General features: G+C 38.0%; 2 protein-coding genes and 1 long non-coding RNA gene across 4 annotated transcripts in view; 2 read left to right on the forward strand and 1 right to left on the reverse strand.

Annotated features, from left to right (window-relative positions):
- Positions 1-1,694, forward strand: part of si:dkey-175m17.7 — a 16,406-nt gene extending 14,712 nt beyond the window's left edge. For both annotated transcript variants that reach the window (XM_035990988.1, XM_031311030.2), the window contains 2 exons: positions 6-308; positions 700-1,694. In XM_035990988.1, the coding sequence (XP_035846881.1) occupies positions 6-308; positions 700-965 (569 nt within the window). In that variant the 3' untranslated portion in view covers positions 966-1,694. The remainder of the gene's footprint in view (positions 1-5; positions 309-699) is intronic.
- Positions 396-14,518, reverse strand: LOC118493004. Its single transcript, XR_004894938.1, has 2 exons — positions 14,320-14,518; positions 396-997 (listed from the first exon to the last, which is right to left on the reverse strand). It is a non-coding gene; the product is annotated as an uncharacterized LOC118493004 (long non-coding RNA).
- Positions 14,519-15,585: 1,067 nt separating this feature from the next.
- gng3 (guanine nucleotide binding protein (G protein), gamma 3) lies at positions 15,586-20,960 on the forward strand. The gene is made up of 4 exons (XM_031311035.2): positions 15,586-15,709; positions 15,838-16,559; positions 17,474-17,573; positions 19,201-20,960. The coding sequence occupies exons 3-4, from the start codon at positions 17,475-17,477 to the stop codon at positions 19,327-19,329; spliced, it is 228 nt and encodes a 75-aa protein (XP_031166895.1). The 5' UTR covers positions 15,586-15,709; positions 15,838-16,559; position 17,474; the 3' UTR covers positions 19,330-20,960.
- The last annotated feature ends 123 nt before the right edge of the window (positions 20,961-21,083 follow it).

Raw genomic sequence — 21,083 nt, forward strand, 5'->3', positions numbered from 1 at the left:
TCCAGTGCACCTTTCTCTGCCGCTCTCGTCTTCTTTGCCAGCTTCTCTGTCCGATGAGACCGCGATGACTCCCGATGCGGAGAACGCCGTGATCAGTCCCATCCTGCCCTTCCTGTTTCTGGGGAACGAGAGAGACGCCCAGGACCTGGACCTGCTGCTGCGCCTCAACATCGGCTACGTGGTTAACGTGACCACACACCTGCCCCTCTACCACGTCAACTCTGGATTGCGCTACAAAAGGCTGCCAGCCACTGATAACAGCAAGCAAAACCTTCGACAATACTTTGAGGAGGTTTTTGAGTTCATTGGTGAGAGTCCCACCTCTGATATATTGTTGTACTTGTGAGGGTTTTATTTCAGTGATGATTTCAAGTCAAGAAAAGAAAAAGAATGCATTGAACTGCAACATTATCAGCTTTTATTATCAAGACCTGGAAACACTGACCAATCAGAGCAGAGAGGGAGGAGGGCTTAAAGCGGTAGACACTAACACGGAGCATTTCAGACAGGTATATTCAGACAGACAGTAGGAGAAAAATAAAGTGTTTTTTGAACATTAAAGAACGTAAACATGTTTTAGTAGTAACCTAAAATACAAGTACGAATTTGAAAATGAGCATAATATGGGACCTTTAAGACAGTTTTTACTCACTTAATTCAGAAAATTGAGCTCATCTGTTTTGTTGTTCTCATCCACAGAGGAGGCATATCAAAGTGGACAGGGAGTGTTGGTACACTGCCAGGCAGGCGTGTCCCGTTCTGCAACCATTGTCATCGCGTACCTTATGAAGCACACCCTCATGACAATGACGGATGCCTACAAATACGTGCGGAGCCGTCGTCCAGTAGTGTCCCCGAATCTAAACTTCATGGGCCAGCTTTTGGAGTTTGAGAGGGACCTCAACTCCGGGGTGACTCCACGTATCCTGATGCCTAAACTGAGCGGCGTGGAGACGCAGGTGTGAGGAAGGTCAGGGGTCAGGAACGTGTAGGGTTACTGCAAGTAAAGAAGAGATTATAGTGGCATTCATGAGCGACACAAAGAGTGCAGCACATTGTAGAAGAGAGACATGATGAGAGCTATTACAATTGGAAAATGGTGGTGTGTTTGGCAATTAGTGTACTTCTAATACTGTGAAACATGAGACAAAAGACTGGATGCTTCATTTGTTTAAGTAGTAACTCTTAGACAACATGATTATCATCCAGCGTACTGTTTATAAGATAATGTGCCAATATTTTGTATAGACGTAATATCGCTCTCAGATATCTCATTTCTTTTTTTTGATGCCTCTTCCTTTTTGTTCCCAGTGTTTACATTCACACAGAAATACAATGACTTTGTTGCCATTAATCATTAATGCATGCAGAACGGGTACACAAACATTGAAAAGGTTTACTGGCCCTACTTCCTCTACAACACCACTCTGATGTTTCCACCACATGTAGCAACACACAGGCTATTACAATGCACTTTACTTCCCATGCTTTTGTGTCTTATCACTAACTGAACTAGGTTACAAGGTTGAGAAGAATTTCTTTACACAGACCTCAGTCACTGTATTTGGTTAATATTATCATGTATATGGGTTTTTCCTATTTGTAACCTGTGCAATAGAGTAACACGGACTGAGCAGGGACGTGAGTAGCATTAACCTGGAAAACAGCAAAAGGGACAAACACCTCATGGAAATGTGTAAAGGCCCTGACACACCAATCCGACAGCCGACCGTCAGCAGTAAAGGCAGTCGGACTGATCAGTCTGCTCCCCGAGGTCCAAAAAGTGCCTTGGAACACACCGAAGCGACGCTGACTTGAGCGTACGTTCTGCAAGTGCGCGAGACGTAATACAAAATTTTTTAACCGGAAATGACAACGCGTCACGTGGGTCTGGCTTCTCCAGCTGACCGATAATGGCGGCTTGTTCGAAATACGATCTCGTATTTTACGAAAATAGTTCACTGAAACGTGTTTCTGAAAACATTTTAAGAGAGAAATAGGCCATACAGTTGCTGAATCTGTCTTCATTTCAGATCAACAAAGGTCAGTTTAAAAGATTTTCGTCAGATTTTGAGAGGCGTTCGTCACTCATCCCGCTCATTATTTCCGGGTTAGCGCTCCACCAATCAGATTGGTCATTGAGTCCGACTGCCCGCCCTCCGAGCCAGCAAGTCAGGTCGGCCAAAATGAAGGCCGACAGCTCCTCCGACGGACGACGGCACGGAACACACCGAACAGACTCGAGTCACTGACCTCGCCAGACTGTCCAACGGCCGATTATCGGGTTGGTGTGTCAGGGCCTTTATAATGGATTTATTTCAGTGAAGCGGCCTGTATATTAACAAATAAAAAGTATTGCTAGACTAAAATAATGCTGTGCACTCACAGGGTTGGAGTGACAATATAACACAGTGTTAATGTGTGTGAATAAAAACTACACTTCATTATGCAGGTTAATACACTGAAATAAGCTCATTATAAACACATTTACTGCAGAGCTGAAACCACATCAGTGCTTTCAGAGATTTCTTTATGCACATTTATGATTTACAGTATATCTGACCGAAGGTGTGGGTTGGCAAGTATTGTCCTGCTGTAATGATGTGCTTTAAAACAACAGACCTTCTCCAACTGTGCACTATTTATTTTGTGGTGAATTCATAAGAGAAATGCATTATTTGAATTTTTTTCTTATGGCGGAAAAAAAATCTTGTTTGGTATTTAACATGAAACAGATATTTCTCTAAATATAAAAAGCACATGGCAGTGACATTTATTGGAGACAACGCAGTAAAAGTAAAGAGGTAACATTAACCTGTCTGGTCGGGAACATAGAGCCAATATGTGTTATGGTGAAAAAACTGTTTGAAACTATTTTGAAACCCTTGATTTCTGATTTTTGATTTAACATCCTGCGACAGTGTTATTTCCCACAGTACCAGAAAGGGACTGACAACCAAGAACAAAAATGAAAATTTGTATAGTTTCGCAGCGTACACTATCTTACCTAAGTCATGAACACTCTTTTAGCCAAATCTACTTTATATTTAGTTATTTTAATACATTCATGAAGGAGTAAAACAACATCACTGTTTTTAGAGATGATGATGATGATGTCTGGTAGCTGATTGGTTGATGTCTGTTACTCCCTAACTATTCCTTTACCTTATTGTCTTTACTGAACTTTACTGTGTCCCTCATGACTATGCATGACTTTTATTATGAAGGCGTTGGTTTGGTTAGAGAAGGATGATTCACTGTGAACTCTTCCACTGTATTGTTAAGGTCGAGGCCTGTGTCCTATTCGATACACATTCAATTAACCGTTATAGGTACTGTACAGACAATCTGCACAGTCAGTCTTCTGGTTTAAGGTTAAAACAAAACATCACTAAACATGGCAAAATACAAAAAAAACGAGAAGTATCTTTTTAATATGAAACAGTTACAAACTGTGCCTCATACATCAATTAAAATGTGCAAAGTCAGTGCAGATCGAGACTTAAATGTGGGGCTGTAAAAGGCTCGAAACAATGTGATACAAACTGCAGTCTATCCAGCTTTCCGAAGCATCATAGCTTCATGTTAAAACTCCATATTATATCAGTTCATTTACTGTATGGGAAGAATCAGTGATTAGTGGAGAAGTGATGTTTTCTAAACTGGTAGGCAAGGATGAGAATTATTTTGCACATTTTCTAAACTGATGCCATACATATTTTTTGATAACATGCTGTTAATATATACAATAATTTGTGATGTACGCATTTGCAAAATAAATTATAATTTCCATTGTTAAACAGTGTAAAATATGACATACTTGTAAAGAAAGATTCAAGAGTAGTAAGAGAGGACGTTTGCTCCTATTATTTTATTTTAGTTTTTATCTGAGACCGAGGACAGGGACACCCAGGTACTCGGATAGTCCAGAGATACGCACACATATATTACTGATTAAAGCTCACTTGACAAGTGGGAAGGTACAGTTTCTGTATCTATAAAAACCAACAAATGAAAATCCGATTAAACGTAACTGCATATAAACTTTTACACCTGAGGTAAGAGTTCACAAGCTTTGTTAGTATTTGTTTTTATTCTTGTAATATTTCATCTAAATTCCAGTGGCCCCTTTTCTAGCTAACAAAATGCCCTCCTCCATGTTTTTAAGACCAAAATGCCTTCAGTTTAGCCTTTAGTGTAATCTGGTCGTCCCGTGTTGCCATTATAAATATGACTTTGTAAAATGATCCTGAATTTTGCTTGTTGGATTTATTTTCTGTCTAAAAGACTTTGATATAGGCTATATATTGTTCTACAGACAAACTTCTTCATCATGTAAGGTATACATTTTTACTGTAACTGTGTATTTACAGTTTTTTGTTTTTTTTCATGAATCTTTGTTTTGTAAGAAAGGCTGTTTGGACAGAATGCCATCTTCCATCTCTGCAATGACAATAAGGATCTTGAGCCGTGCTTTGCGTTGCAGTATTACAGTGTCACTGTTATCAGACTTCAGTAAACGCAGGTCAACATACCGCATTCCTGTTTTTACCTTTTGCCTTTATTTCAGCTGGAGAGATTTCAATCAAACATGCTGTCACTCTTCCAGTCTCTCCAGCCCAGCTCCCAGTAGGTGTGTAGTATTATTAACATTTGAAGAGGGCCTGTTGCTATTGCTCCTTGATTTTTATACAGACTTTATATGCAAAATGGCTGTCGAAGCAATTTCTTTCATTCCAGGTTGTATGGACTTTGAGTCAGTGCTGACCTCAGACGTTTGTACTCGAGAGATACATGGAAAGAAAATGAACATTTTCTCTTTAATTCATATAAACTGAAGGGCCAGTGTCTCTGTGAGTGTCAGTGTGTGTAAAAGAAATCTTCCGTTTCGCACTTGAAAAGAGGAAAGTTGTTACAGTATGTATGATAAGGTTTTGAGAACATTATATATCCGTGCATTGCTTATTTGTGGGGACTTAATTATTCCTGTTTGTACTATATTGGTATTTTTTTTTTAAAAGGTGTTTTTTTCTGTACCTAATATTGAATTGAAGGATAATGACTCATGGGACTGATGATGATTATGAGATGATTCAAGAATAAAGCAGATCACCTCCTTCCTTCCTAACGGGGGTAAGAACTCTTCAGGTATGACTATCATAGTAATGCTGTGCTATTTCACCCCACCGCCCATCCTCCTCCAGAGACCCCAAAACTCATGTTATCTAACCTGTGATGCTCTTCCTTTTCATGATGGATTGTTTCTCTTAAGCAAATGTAATATTTTCATATTGTAGTAACTGGTCCTTGTATTAAGACATTGTTTTTACCTTCATGTACGGACTATACTCTTCATGATTCTTTCAGGTGCACTGTGACTAATACAATGCTGCTATATCACAAAGACTTTTATCTTGTACGTCACATTCAGCTGACAAAAAGTGGTGAATACCGCTAAAGGTGACCGTTACAAAGTGGGCCTGAATACAGAGGCCCGCTTACATTGTTCCAATTCAATCCAGGCTTTATTCTTGTGCTGCCTCGGTGCAGTGTGTTCATCTCAGAGTGACTGTGTGCACAACAGAAGGATCTGTAGCCTTTTCCTGTTGGTCTTCCTTAAAGGTGCTCTAAGCAATGTTGGGTGACGGCACTTCTTGTTGACAAAACGAGGCTAGCTCGCCCCTCCCTCCTCCTCGTCCCCTCTCCCTCCCTTCCGTGCTTCCGCGCACTAACCCCCCAACCCCCACCCCCAAATACTTCTTGTCGGTTATTGGCTGGAACGCTGGAAGACTGTTTGTTATTTTTAGTGGTGCAGGTTGGCCAGTTTGTTTTTGTTGCAGTTTGTAGAGCCTGGGCTGTCTACAGAGACCGCATTTTTTTACAGTGTGTTCAGGGGACAGGCAGCTAGCGGATAGTCAGGAGATGTTTGCTGTATGTGACAAAAAATGTTGTAGCCTAAAAAACGCGTGACACACTTAGAGCACCTTTAACATGCATGATAAAAAGGATAGAGAAAGTAAAATGTAGCAGTAAAGCATTTTTACAAGCCCAACTCATCGCTCACTGTGGTCAATAAAACTGTGATGTTGCTTTTTCTGCAACTGTGTTAATCTTGTGAAAAATTTGTCGTCTAGGTTGGGTCATAGTTTTATCATTGACTTCAGTTACGTTATATGGGAAAATCTCCATCCATAGGAATATTTGACACTAATCTCTGTCCTTTATCAGCATTTATGAGAAAAAAAATACAAGGATTAAATGACTTAAAAGCTGTCGAGTTAAAACATTAATCCTGTAACTGAAATTTTGACAAGATGCATGATATTTGTATCACATGTTGTGATGTATAATATACTTTGTTGACATGTGCAGCGTATATATTTTAATTCACAATTTGAGTGAAATCAAACGCATCCATGAAAAGGACATAAACACAGGATTAAACACAGATTTAAAAAATAATTTCAAAATCTTAAAGCAACATGGCTCTAGGGATGGACGTTGGGTGGTTGGTTGGTTGGTAGGTTGGTCCACCACTTTGGTCCTGAATGAAATATATCAGCAACTATTGGACGGATTGCCATGAAATGTGTTAAAGACGTTCATGGTCCCCAGAAGATGATTTGTAAAAACTTGAATCCCCTGACCTTTTATGTAGCACAATCTACACTTCAAAATGTCTGTTTATCCAATATTTTAGTTTGTGACCAAATACCTGCAAAGCTAATGTAATTTCTACGAGCCTCAGCTGTACGTAAGTGCTAATTTGCAAATGTTAGCATGCTAACACACTAAACTAAGATGTTAAACATATACCTGCTCTGTGACTATGTTAGGATGCTGAAATTAGCATTTAGCTCGAAGCACCGCTGTGCTTAAGCCTGCTAGCATGGCTGTGCACGCTTCTTTCTTGTTTAAGACATACACATAAAAAAAGTATTAAATTATTCAATTTTACTGTGCATATTAACATTGTTACAAGACAAATCTGCACATTTTAACACAGCCTGCATATGTTTCAGTTGCAAGATTTTAGTTGATTTTAACTCAATACGATAAAACTGCTGGACAGATTGCTTTGTTTTTTTGACAATTCTTTGGTGTTAATGGCAAAAGAATATTCAGTTTAAATTCAGTAGCATCTATGTACTGTATATGTAGTTGATCTCATGATGTGATGTCAAGTATTTTTTAAATAGAATTGGTTGACAATATTAATACTGAACAACAATGATGTATATTACAATGTCAGTAATACAGACAAAGTTATAAACCAACATCCACTGATGAATTAGGGTACTTTTGTATTTATATGTTTGCTTTTGAGGTAAACTACCTAAAGTTAACTTATGAAACAATTTACCTCTTCATAAAACAAAATATATTCTTAGCGTACATGGGCTTTGGGCCATATAAACTTTAGGAATCTAGAGTCAAACTCAGACATATAAGCCCCCCCAAAAAATGCATCTATAAATAATCTTTTAGCAGAAAATGTTATGCAAAATGTCAAGTCGAGTAAATACGCTTCAGAGAAGTGTCAAGAATATTATCTTAAATATAAACAGGCCTCCCATGCATCAACGACTTCCCAGAAAAGAACGAAGCTTAGAAGATTTAGGCAGCAGCAGCATCTACCCCGTGGAGTTACATGGATGTAGATGACAAGAAAAGTGATGTGTGTGGAAATTGATCATTGGTTTAGATGTGACTATACTGTGTTGGCATGACGTCAAACTCCCAGCCAGGCAGAACAGTTGTGCAACACACCAGTTGCACTAGCTGCATAAAGAGGTTTGAGGAGGTGCTCAGTGGACAAACTCAGGCACATGTACTTTCTCTTCCATTTTTTACATGTTTGATTAGCACTCACTCTGATTAATCTGGTTCTTGTGTTGGTGAGATTGACTGATGCTTTCCCATCAAGTGATTCATTTGCTGTCTTGTCTTCTCTTTTGTTGGTTATAGCTGAATATGATAATGTTACCATAACAAATTGTGCAGTACAAAACCTGATGGCTGAATTGTGAAGTTGTTCTCCATGTTAATTTCTAGTAAACACACTGGAACTGGCTCTTTTCATTAAAAAAAAAAAAAAAAAAAACTGAGAAAATGATCATTCTTGGGACTGTCTGTTGTTTGAATTTGTTATGATTGTTTCTGTGAGTGCGCTGAAAGCTTTGGGGAACTCAAACATCCAAAAAAAACACGCACTGTGATAGGCTGAAGCTCACGCTGCCGACAGATCACCAGCACTCTCTGAATGAAGTCAGCAGTGTCTATTTGGAAAGTATTGAGCAGTGACATTACCGTCAATACAAACGGCCAGTTGCAATTGATGATTCAGATGATCACCCCACCCAGATCTGCTTCGCTCATTCTTACATAAGAGCTGGTTTGGGATTCACAGCTGTGTGATTGAGCACCCGGGGCGGATCGATCAGTAAGAGAGGTTAAAACAAACTCACTGCCAGCCAGGCAATAACTACTGCAAAATAACAAGCATGAGCAGTGTGGGGCACTACTGTATTAAACTGTGAGGGCGAGGCTTGTATTTCATAATGACTCCTCGATCTCTAATTTGACAAATCTGAGTGCAAGTGTTGATCTCAGGATTTCCTGTTTAATGCTAATCCATATTTTCATTTTTAGCCATGCTAGGGGCGTTGCTCCAGGGACGGTAATGTCACTATATCGATCCACCACTTTGGTCCAGATGGAAATATCTATAACTATCTATAACTATTGGATGGATTGCCATGAAAGTTTGTACGGACATTTATGGTCCTCAGATGATGAACCCTATATACTTTGGTGATCCCAAAAAGTCCCTACCCTGACTTTTCCTCTGGTGCAACCACAAGGTTGATATTTGTGGTTTTAAGAGAAATGTCTCAACAGCTATTATTGGAGGCATTGCCCCCCTCAGGATGAACTGTAATAACTTTGTTGATCCCTTCACTTTTCATATAGCGCCATCATCAGGTAAAAGTTTAAATTTGCTCCTACAATCATAACAATATCGGTTTAAGAGCAAATATTTGCTAAACTAATAACATTCCCATCAGCTGCAGATATGCAATGTTAGCCCAGCAAATAGCCTAGCCTCAAGTGAGACTTTTTTATGACATGACAAGGAAACTTTTTTCTACAAAGTCACAAAATGCTGTGATAACATCTCCCCGAAAACATATTAGACAAAGCCATTTAGTAGTATATAGGAAATAGGTTTGCACAGGAAAATCTGTCAGCAACAATCTAATTATGAAACAAATCATAATGTTGCCAGTGCATGCATGCCCCACTGTCCCAAATTAAATCAATATAACAATTTCTGACATATTTATTGGAGATTATCCTGAGTGCTTCCATAGTAATGTTTTGTTGGCACACACCTACATACCAATTGCTAGCAAATCTGGTGTCACCTCCAACGTTGCTCTGGTGTAAATTATTTCTTCACTACATTGCATTTATATAAAAGGAATGTGTCTGTAATTATAATGGACTGTGGTTCGATTCTGGAGATGATTGAGATGCAGCAGCTGTTAAAAGCCCCTAGTCATCATCAGACATTAACCCTCAGAGTCCCACAGATAATGAATCATGCATTTTGTTCTTCCATAACAACACCACAGCTACCGTTGAGCTTGAAACACATCCAACCTTTCAGTGTCTGTTAGCCGTTGGGTCCAATCATGGAATCAATGGCCCAAATGGGTGGAAATGAAAATCAACATTGTTTCAATATTTATTGACATCAACCTCGAGATAGAGAACTGCATTGCAATATGCTGCATGGATTCAAATCAAAATGTCAACAATGCATTGACCAGGTCACACAAGTTTGATTTGAAACAGCAGTTTGTTTGAGAGGGCAATGATAATCTGACAGCATTACACAGGTGGATAACAAGAGAGCTTTGAGGTCTCATTATGACTTCCACTTATTCTATGAGACGTTCTAGTCACTAAACTCTGTCGTATTTACCAAACTGTATACATTTGTATTTGCGTCACATACTAAAGCTTTTTTTTATTTTTATCATGTGAGTGAGAAATCAAGTGATAAAACTCAGGCTTTGAGGTTTCCACACTTGAAGGCTCTAGTGTGCCACGGCATTAATTTAGTTCAACCTAATTAAGAATTATTAATTAAGTCAAAAGAAACAATTAAGAGTAAGAATTAATTGTAATATTTATAGCATATTAGATAATTAAACATACATTGCTAGATTTATGTATTAAGCATTTTGCACTCTTATTTTGGAAAGGATGTACTTATCTTGTACCTAATAAATAAGTTTCCAAAGCTCATCTGCTTTACTGTTTACACTTTTAACTATGACATTATTGTCATTAGGGCAGCATATTATTAAATGGCCGATTTACTGGATGTCATGCACCCACACTAATTACACCAGAGCATAACCTGCTGAGATGAAACAGGAGGTCTGGTGGACCATCTGGGGAGCGTTTTAGACACGGCCCTTGCAGTCATGTACTGGTTTGTACCTGCTGTCACTGTTTTTCAGAGTTTGTGCCAGGACAATAATTTTTTTTTTCCACATGGATTAAAACTGGTTCTCAAATTACAAGCAATGCTGCCAAGTCCCTGCTGAATTCAAATTTGGGTTTCAAGTGTAGATGTGTTGCCTGAAACCAATCTGCTCAGCAGAAGAATACATGAAAAAAATTGGCCTAAAAAACAATCATGAAAACCATGGATAGTAGGCTACAGCTGCTATTCAAACAGCAGGCACAGGAGAAATCATCGTTTATTATTCTATGTGCTCTCATTTTATTTTGAAACTGAGATACAGGGCTATTTATTGTATATTGTGCATATACAGAATGGATAGCATTTACCTTTCTGCAGTCATTACAACATAGCAGTATATAACCCATGGGTTATAATACTCAATTTTAATTGTGTTAATGTATTGGTCAACAACTATAACCCTTCCTATGAAGCATCCACAACTGGTGTATTAACAGGAAAGGAATGCTAAATAAAACATATTCATAAGTAGTTGAATTAATGTATCAATAACCAATTGATAAGACTTACATTTTTAAGGTTCACTTACTTGGTTTTACCAGAACTTTTAACTGTGACAACAGAGCAAACTCTTTCATGAAGAGGACTGTGCGATGCGGTTAAAAGCTCCAGAAAATCTACTAAGTGGACGGTGAGTTAAGATTTTGTTTCTGTGAAACTGTTCATATATGTGTTTACAACTCCTGACATGTCATTATATATGTATATATTATATATTATATATTATCCTTATGTTGTATTCTGTTATTAAGCATTCATCAAATGTTTATATGCTGGATTTTTCATAATATGAACTAGTTGTTGAGAAATACATTTATAAATACTTTACAGCTGCTTAAAGATACATTATAGTGAGTTAAAAGCATATTGTAATTGTTTATGTACTGACTATAAATGCTAAATACGGGGTTTAATTAAGTGTTAACTGATAAATTGATACCAGTTTTCTGATCTTATTTCTCAAAGTGAAATGAACAGTGGAATATGTATGGTACGCCGCCGTTGATTATGGGAAGGTGTTTACTTAAGTGGACTGTTCAATGCAGTAGGCTGTGAGAAAGTGAAAATGGAACTCGTGAGCAGAAAAAGTGTTGTTTGGCAGTACTTTCAGTCAAAAGAAGGCCATTCAAGTCCAGCTACATGTTTAATTTACAATGCCGAGTTGTCTCGTGGTGGCAAGGACCCGAAACAATACACAACATCGCTGCTGTTAAAACATTTGCGTATGAAACATCCGAAAGAATACGAGTTGTGCATGAAGGAATCTGTCGGTACACGATCCGTTCTGCCTGCACGATCCGTTCTGCACATGCGCAAGATAATACTGTTTTACGTATCCATACGACCTGCACGATCTGTTCCACACTAGCCTATGGCTAGCCTCCACCGGGAAGCTAACGTTAGTTTAGCTAACAGCTAATTCGGCTAACCGCTAGCTGACAGCTAGATTCAGTCTAAAATAACGTTAACTCAAACGTAATGGGAAAAGCAGGCTACAGCTAAATTAAGACTTCACAGTAATAACAATAAAGACAAGTATTGAGTGATTGTATTTTAAATGAGCACAAGTAGAACTGACGTAACAGCTGTTATATATGTCAACGTTTATTTTCAAGTTTTATTTTGAGGGTCTTTTAAAGTTATTACATGCTGTCTCAGCTAGCAGTTAGCCGAATTAGCTGTTAGCTAAACTAACGTTAGCTTGGCTGTCGACCGGAAGCGTGGAACAGATCGTGCAGTGTCGTAAATCCTCGTACAACCGCGCATGCGCAAACATTTTGCGCATGTGCAGAACGGATCGTGCAGGCAGAACGGATCGTGTACCGACAGAATCTACAGACAGCAGCCAAAATGCAGCAACCTCAGGTACGGCAAAGGAAGGACAGTCACAGCCAAAAACTTGTGTTAACCACTTGTTTACTTCATTAATGTGTTTACTGTGTTAATGGACTGAGGATGGGAGTAGGATTCGGTATTCAGTAGAGCCGTATACTCAGCTGAAACGAGTATCCGGTACGGATAAAGCACTTTTGCCGAGTACGAGTATTATACGAGTAATACGAGTCAATATCTGTGCTCGGATTGAATAAAAATCCTCATTGGGTAGCTGACTGTGTCTGCGTTCTGTGATAGACTAGTCGTCACAGCGCCCCTCCCCTACACACATACAGATTTATTGTGTTGCTGTGTGTGTCCCGCTCTGCTCACTCACACACAGAACAGCTCTCTCTCTCTCTGTCTCTCCCTCAGTCACTCAGGTTCGCGGGTCTTTTCCGTTAACGTTTAGGGTTTTTTCAGCTTCAGGTTTGTTTTTTACTTCAGTTTGTAGTACTTACTTATTAACCAGTAGAGTTCTGGTAAACGTGGGGTTTGTTCAGACGTGGTGCTTGGTAGAATGCGACTCGCGTTGCGTCTCTGCTGTCGGAGATTTTTTTTCTTTTTTAAACCGTCAGCTGGCTCTAAACAGATCTGAAAAACAGCGTCGGACTATTTGATCTGTAGAACACAGTCCCCCCCGCCCCCCTCTCTCTCTCTTTCTCTCTCTCTCTGTCTCTCTCTTACTCACTCACACACACACACACACACACACACACACACACACACACACACATACCTGGTGTGGAAATAAAAAAAAAAAAAAAAAATCACGCTGATCATAAAAAAATTTAAAGTTAAAAAAACAAAGTTATGTTGAGTATGAAAACTCTTGTTCATTATATTTTACTTCATAATTGCAACCGCATGTGTTGTATTCATTGTTCTTGTTCTGTATATAGTTTGTTTGTTATCGTGATTGATCTGAAGCTCAATGCTGATGCTGTCATGTAAATAGTTTTCTAATCAGCAATAAATATAACAATTTCTGATCAACCCATATCAATTGCATGCTTAAAATAACATTATTATTATTATTATTATATATATATTATTATTATTATTCTGCCTCCTGTTCACTTGTTTTATCAGCAGACATTTGACGGATCATAACAGGAAAAGTACAGGTGAAATTAATAACATTATTGGCTGCACAACCTTGGTATTGTGTATCTTACTGGGATACATTTGGGGTACAATTGGAACAGAGCTATCATTTTTGTTATTACTTACACCTGTGCTACAAAAAAAGACTTGATGATGTAGGACACCTTTTACAGTTTATGTTACAGATTTTATAAACAGGACTTTGAGTATGTTTTAAATATCATTTGGTATTATTGGATTCCTGTTTAACTAACGTGGGATGTCAATATATATTACTATAAAAGTAAAAAGTATCTTACAGCTGGAGATACATTTTTAGCTCCTTGGTTATGAACCATGATCAAATTATTGTAGGTGCAACTCGGTTGTAACTTGCTCTGAAATCCATGATTTTCTGTCTCAACTTCAGCCTGCAACTGGTTTGTAAAAAGTCACTCAAAGCACTCTGATTTGCAACTTGTTAATCAGTTGATCTGGCCCAAACATCACGACCTAATCATTAAGAATAAAGCTGCCAAACTTCATTTGGCACTTGTTTATTTTCCCCGAAAAGCTTGTTTCTTAACACTGACATTTCACAAAATGAATGAGACATTTCATCTCTGACTAGGAATTGACATTTTCTCCAGAAAAAGGTGAGGTCAACTTGAGTCACATGGGTTTACTGGATTACCTCCCTTAAATGTTCTGTAAATTGTACTATAATTTATTGCTGTCTACTGTTTCTGTAAACCAAGTTATTATTACAATTAAGATAATTAGATTTGAATATTTACCTCAAAAGAAGCTGGGGGTTCACATATCTCCTGACTGGTTTTTCAGGAGCAGGCTTGTTGTTACAAGTGGTTTTCACAAAGTGAAGGATGCAGTCAAACCTGCCAGCATCATCCAGCAGATGGAGTCCTTAAACTGCAGCCTCAGTTTATAAATCCAAATATACTGCTGTTCACTCTGCTATCATGAAGTTCCTCTGCAGTCCCTGGCAGAGTAAAAAATAAAGATTAAAATTAGTCAATGCAACACAATAAAAAGCTAAATGTTGAGATAAGGACACAGAGTGTGAGCAGCTCTTTGCTCTCTGATGTTTACACCAAGCTGCAAAAGCTTCAACGTCTTACATTACAATTTCCTAGAAGATTATCCTTTCATTTGCCCTTCTAACATTCATAAAAATATTACATGTTTTTTCATCTTTTAGTGAAATGTTAACTACCAACTTTAATAAACAATATACTGGATTATAAGAACTGGCATGCTGTGTTGAGATCAGTTAAATCCATCTACAAGAAAATAGGGGTGGGAATCACCAGAGGCCTCACGACATGATATTATTGCGATTTTAAACATATTGCAATATTCTGCGATATTATTAGCTTTTTTCCATAGTCAAATTGTTCCCAATTTCAAATGATGTCCCCAAAAGGAAACTTTGTCAACATGTTTTATCTAAAAAGATACATTTCTTTGTTTGTTCCTCTCACTTCAATTTCATTGCTGCAGAATGGGATTGTCAAGCAGACAAACTGACCAATACATATTAAAAGATCGATACTTGGAATATGTGTATCGATACAGTATTGCCACGGAAAATATTGCGATACTACTACTATAAAAGGACTATATAAGCTAGTTTACGTTTGTTTTGTGGACTTCCCAAACACCTCTTCGTAATTTTAGTAAGCTCTTCTTGTTATTTGACTATACAATTATGTTGAATTTCCCCAAAAGATAAAACAGAACAAGAAATGTTACTTAGTGTATAAAATGTTCTCAATAAATCTTACCACCAAACACAAAGCTACAAATGTACATTCAAACATGTCTTTCTATATGTAGTTTTGTACATAGGTTATACAGGCTATGGTTTTGCACCAGAGTGAACTAGTTAGGCATACGACGGCAAGAACGAAGGACAAAAAAGCAAGAACGCGAAACTACCTCATCGCTACCAGAGATAGTACAACTAAACGAGACCTCACCGCCGAAAAAGACAAGTGAGGGACACAATCATAGCGCCATTAAGGCCGAGCAAACGCTAGCCTAGCAAAGATGGCGTCGGGCCGTTTTCGAGACTTCAGTTGCGTGTTGCCGGTTACCAGCCCGACCGTCTGCACAAGTATCCTCGGAATCTCCACGATGTAGAAGATGTATCACGTTTAATGGGAGGTACATTTGTCAAATAATCTTTATTCTATATCTACACAACTACAAAGGATTGCTATTCATTCAGACAGCGTTACGAACTAGAAAGAGCTGTTGTGAGCGTAGTGTTAATTAAGCTCTTCTCTCCACAGAGTCTTTGGTCTAAAAGCATCGCAAGAGCCTGGCTACTGACAAAAATACATCCACTCAGCTAGACATTTCATTTTTTCTTTTCATTATTCTAGTATGCGGGAAATCAGACATTACTTTCATGTGTAGCACATTCACAGTCATTTAAATACCAGCAGAAGATTTTTAAAATTTCAACTGTGATGTAAACCACTAAACCAGACTGGAGCAGTCCCCATAGCAACAGAGGAGAGGGTGGGCATCACAAAAGGCAGAGAGAGACGTAATGACTCAGGCCTCTTAAATTCACATCCCAAGCTGTATATGATCTTTTAGCACTAAAAACCAAAACCAAACCACATAGACATCCTGTTCCATCTCAGAGATTGAAACCTGAGAGATGTCAGTTGGCCCTAATTTTTCTAACACAAAAATGGTACGATCCGCCCTCATTAGAAAACCTTCACCAATGGCTTCCCCCTCCTTCCATCTAGGAGGTACCACTCACTGCCGAGGGGGTGAGCCTATGCATCCACCACAAATCTAGTGCTCATTGTGGCAGAATTGCAGTGCACTGGGCTGTACAGAGCAGGGTACCATCCAGGCTGTTGTCTGTGAGGGGTGGGGTCCAGCTACACTGAAACCACCAAACGTAAGCTTACAGAGGGTCACAGAGAGGCAGAAAAAGCGAGAAAATAAGAGAGAAGAGGGGGGAAGACTGCACCTGAAGAGGACTATAATACGGGTAAGGAGAAAAGGGGGTGGATGGTGATAGAAGGAAAAAGACAATGTAGAAAGGTCCAGAACGGTTCAAATAGATTCGCTCTTTTGCTGCTCTGCTTTTTCCCCCTGTTGACAATCCATCATGCTTGATTCCTTTTCCATCTGTGACACATTTTCTTCAGTCATATGCACATTTATTCATCATTTCATACATGTCTGTATTGCTTCAGTGCCTATTTCATTCTACATTTGATTTGTCTATGGTTACTGTATTCTTGCTTGTAGTGAGAGAATCTATGGGCCATGATGAATAAATCTGACCATTTGGCCCAGTTTGTTTGTTTTGCATTTGATAAAATATATATGCTTTTGTTCCCATGCACTTTGACATAATGTAGCAGCTGTGCCAATTCTACGACACAATGTTGACTGATATTTATACTTTTTTATTAATATACCATTGTTGGAGACTGACCGGTTTCATGCTTGCTTGCTTTGCAGCCAAAGCTGCCAAAATATATGAATAAGATATAAATACTATAATTGTTGAGCATAGCTTTCATCATATATGACATCATAGTGCTGTATAATGTTCTGTCTTAAAACTCTTAGTTCACACATATAGTTCATTTAAACACCCTAGAGTCATGTATAAAACTCTAACTAACAACAATTAATAACCATAGGTGTGTGAAAAGGAAATATACATTTAAACGTATTGCAACCTATGAACATTATTTACACATTTTTATTTGTTTGTAGAATACATTTAGTCAAAGAGAAGAATTGTATTTCTAGGATTAATGGATCAATCATTTCTGAAGAAGCAGGGCTATATGGAAGCTACTTCAATTAGAAAAAAAGCAAAGATTTACAGAATGTATTTCCACCCAATTCAAAACCATGAAGCTTAAATGTTGCTGTGTTTGTGGCCAGGATGAAAGGAGACACCCCAGTGAACAGTACAATGAGTGTCGGTCAAGCCAGGAAGCTGGTGGAGCAACTGAAGATAGAGGCTAGTTTCTGCAGGATAAAGGTAAGACAAGCCTGACACTGATATGAATCATAATAGTGTAATGTGCTAAAACATGATACAAAGGGGGAAATAGAAGCAGTTGATGAGTAAAACAATACAGTGGATTAAATAACATTGCCTATCTTAATTTGATTTTCTGAAAAAGCTAAAGTCCAGACACTGTACTGCCCAACACTGGAATCTGTTTCTATGTTGCAGTAAGTACATGTCCACACAAATCATAATAATACTACCACACTGGTTTCCAATGATTGATACAGCTGCACAAGCCAAACCTGCCCTCAGATTAAAAAAAGTAAAGGTTAGATTTTGCAGTTGATCCTCTTTTGTACATTTAAAGCCTCAAATCAAAGTTGAAAGGACAGCACAAATGCACTTTAAGTCAATGCTTTCCATTAGACAGTTTCCAAATGCTTTTGGCTTCGGTCATGTTCCTAATGGCATCAAAAACACCTTGCAGTGGCACATTGCCCTCTTAAAAAAGAACTATCCATTAGTGTAAAAAAAAAAAAAAAAAGTAGGGGACAAACTTATATATAACATATTGTATAATACATATATATATATAATAATCATGTTTTAGAGACAGTATTCAGCTGCTATCACCTCTGGCAAAGCATAACTTTATAGGGGGAGACTGGGCTGAGGGTTTTGCCCTGAGAGAGACATGAGAAAACGTTTTGAACGATTAGGTGCTTCCTTCTCTTTACTCCAAGACGTTTTAAGAACCAATACCTATTTAGCAATTTAATGTGAACCTTTAAAATATTTAGATTGAAATCCATAAAGCAAAACTAGAGGTATTCTATGACTTTTCATTTGTATATCTTCATTTCTATTTTTTTTTTTTTTTTAAACTGAAAGAAATGTAAACCCAAACATTTATGTACTGATTAGTGTTGTCTTCATTAGCCAAATTTGAGCTGTCACTGAAAGACACTGAAATGTAAGGCTTAAAACCTAAAACTGTAAAATGATTGGGTGAGGGGTTGTAAATAGTGTCATTATTATGAAATATTATTACGACTTCACCATGTATATAATGACATGCGTGGACCTCAGACAGAAACAAAGGACGTAATACATTTGCTCTAGCCATCTGCTGCCATGCTGGGAAAAAGATATTCTAAAGAGCAGAGTAAAGAGCAGCAAGCTGGGAGATTATACCCATCATTACTAGAGCTGTAAGACAATACACTAATGATCTTTGTGAGGGTCATACAGATAGTGCTCTAAAACACATCTTCTTATATATGCAAGCTAAAACTATGAACTAAGCTAAATCTGTATGATCCTGAATACACTGGTATGTTTATATTCTGCAGTTAAATAAACAGCTTTACCTGCAGCACATCCGATCCTACAACGAAAAAGTGGACAAAAAAAGTATAGTACAAGTTAGTACATACTGTACTGTACAACCAAAGATATTCTAGACATACTTCAGAATATGAAGACAACCAAGATGAGGGTTTCCATTGTGTAAAAACATCGCAAAAGTTTAATGTGATGCAGCCTCTAAATCCAGAGACTGATGAAACTTTGACTTTGTCAAATGAATTAATGGTTGAAAACTAATGTAACCTTGTTTATTAGTCGCCCTTATTCTGATCATCTTCATCTCCAGGTATCAAAGGCAGCAGCCGACCTGATGGCGTACTGCGACGCACACTCCTGTGACGACCCCCTGATCACCCCCGTGCCCACCTCAGAGAACCCTTTCAGGGAGAAGAAATTCTTCTGCGCTCTGCTTTGAGCTCAATCAGGGATTGTTGTGATTAACAGTACAACTGTACAGTATGTACATGTATGTACAGTGTGTACATGTACTTCTGATCTAAATAAGACATCAATGTACTATAGTAACCTTGCATAAAAGCTGCCGATGTACAGTACACAATCATCTACAAAAATATCTAAATTCTTTAACTGCTAACGTCAGTCTCAATGTTAGAGGGGAAGAACAAACATAGCTTGAAACAAAACCCAACACTTCAATCAATAAAGAATCAGAATCATCAAAAGAAAAGAATGGACGTCTTGAGAAATTTAAGAAATGGCTATCATCTAGTTGAAAACATATTTCACGCTCATACATATTACAGGTAACTGCCAAAAAGGAAACTTTTGCATGCATGATCTGAGCATCAAGTGTCTTAACAAGCTCCAACAGTCCCAGGAACAGACTCATATTAAGGATTCTGCAGCATTTGACCCTTAACTGGGAGGCTAAATTCCCACATTAGGTCTTTGGATTATGGTGGTGCTACATGTCTCAGATGCTACTCTGATAGGTCAGGGCTGTCGGTTTTCCCCATAGAAATTGTCCATACATTTGAGACCTGATAACTGAGGAAAAAGACAAGCCTATGTTAGGTAATTAAGTATGAAATCTCCCATGTGGCGATTACGTGTAGATGGAGGTAAAAACCTTCTTCAGATTACACATGCTTTACTTACAGGTCGAGGTCTTCATTCAGCGTTCTTTCTCCATTAACATTTAGATTGTCCTTTAGAGCTATATCCCATCTATTGTCAATATATTTTGTATTCCTCATTCACTTTCCGCTGATTTGGCAGTTACTTGTATCTAGCAAGGACAGCAGCTGTTAATGAGTGGATTATCACCATGTAATCAATTCATTTCAAGGTTTTATTAAGATTTTGCTCATTTCGATACTGTTGCTGTGGTGTGGATGTGCAAGTGTGTGTATGCAATAGGTGCTACTGTGAAACTAAAGCAACAATTCTGAGCATCTGATCACTGTCAAATCCAGATTTTATAGCTCAATAGACCCCAAAAAAAAAAAAAACATTCCAGGGGTTATGGACTTTTAATTATATAATCTAAGCCATTAAAAGAAAAATAATCTACTCTGTTATTATGAGTCTGTCACCTGACCAATTTTATATTTCTTTGAGGCAAAAAATAAATAAATACAGCAGTTATAATGTACTTTTAAAGGGTGATGTACATCATAATTTTAACCAATCAGGTAGGATAGGTTCTCCAGACAAGGGGTCCTTCGGCTTAACGTCTCTACTCATTGTGAATCGAGGACTGATGTGAACGACTTGGGAATTGCTATTTTAATCAAAAGGTGTCACTTTCTCTGTGATTATTTCTTCATCTACAGCCCAGGCAATGGTTTACTTCTGTTAAATCATATCCACACGAAAAGAAAACTGCTTTCGCTCAGAGTTCCCTCGGATATGGTCCCACGTCATCTTCAACACGACAACACTTTTGGGGAACCCCTGCTCTGGACAATTTCCAAAAATGAACCAATCTATTTTCAGTGTCTTGCAAATATCAAATTTGGAGCTTTGGCGAAAGAGTAACCATGGAGTATCAAGTATTGAAATAAAACATCCTGTTATCAAACATTTTCTCTCATTTGTGATTTTATTTGATAAAAATCAAATCTTTAATAAACATGTAAAAACAAATGTGTCCAAATCTGATACTATTTGTTCATTTTTAATAGGAGCAATATCAAAACTGATGTT

This window comes from Sander lucioperca, chromosome 13 (genome assembly GCF_008315115.2).
Source record: "Sander lucioperca isolate FBNREF2018 chromosome 13, SLUC_FBN_1.2, whole genome shotgun sequence".
Classification (NCBI taxonomy): Eukaryota; Metazoa; Chordata; class Actinopteri; order Perciformes; family Percidae; genus Sander; species Sander lucioperca.

What these genes read in the sequence shown, in the direction of transcription:
- gng3 (XM_031311035.2), top strand. Translation starts at nt 17,475, where the DNA reads ATGAAAGGAGACACCCCAGTGAACAGTACAATGAGTGTCGGTCAAGCC. An exon ending in CTAGTTTCTGCAGGATAAAG is followed by an intron (nt 17,574 to 19,200) that starts GTAAGACAAGCC and finishes CTTCATCTCCAG; the next exon opens with GTATCAAAGGCAGCAGCCGA.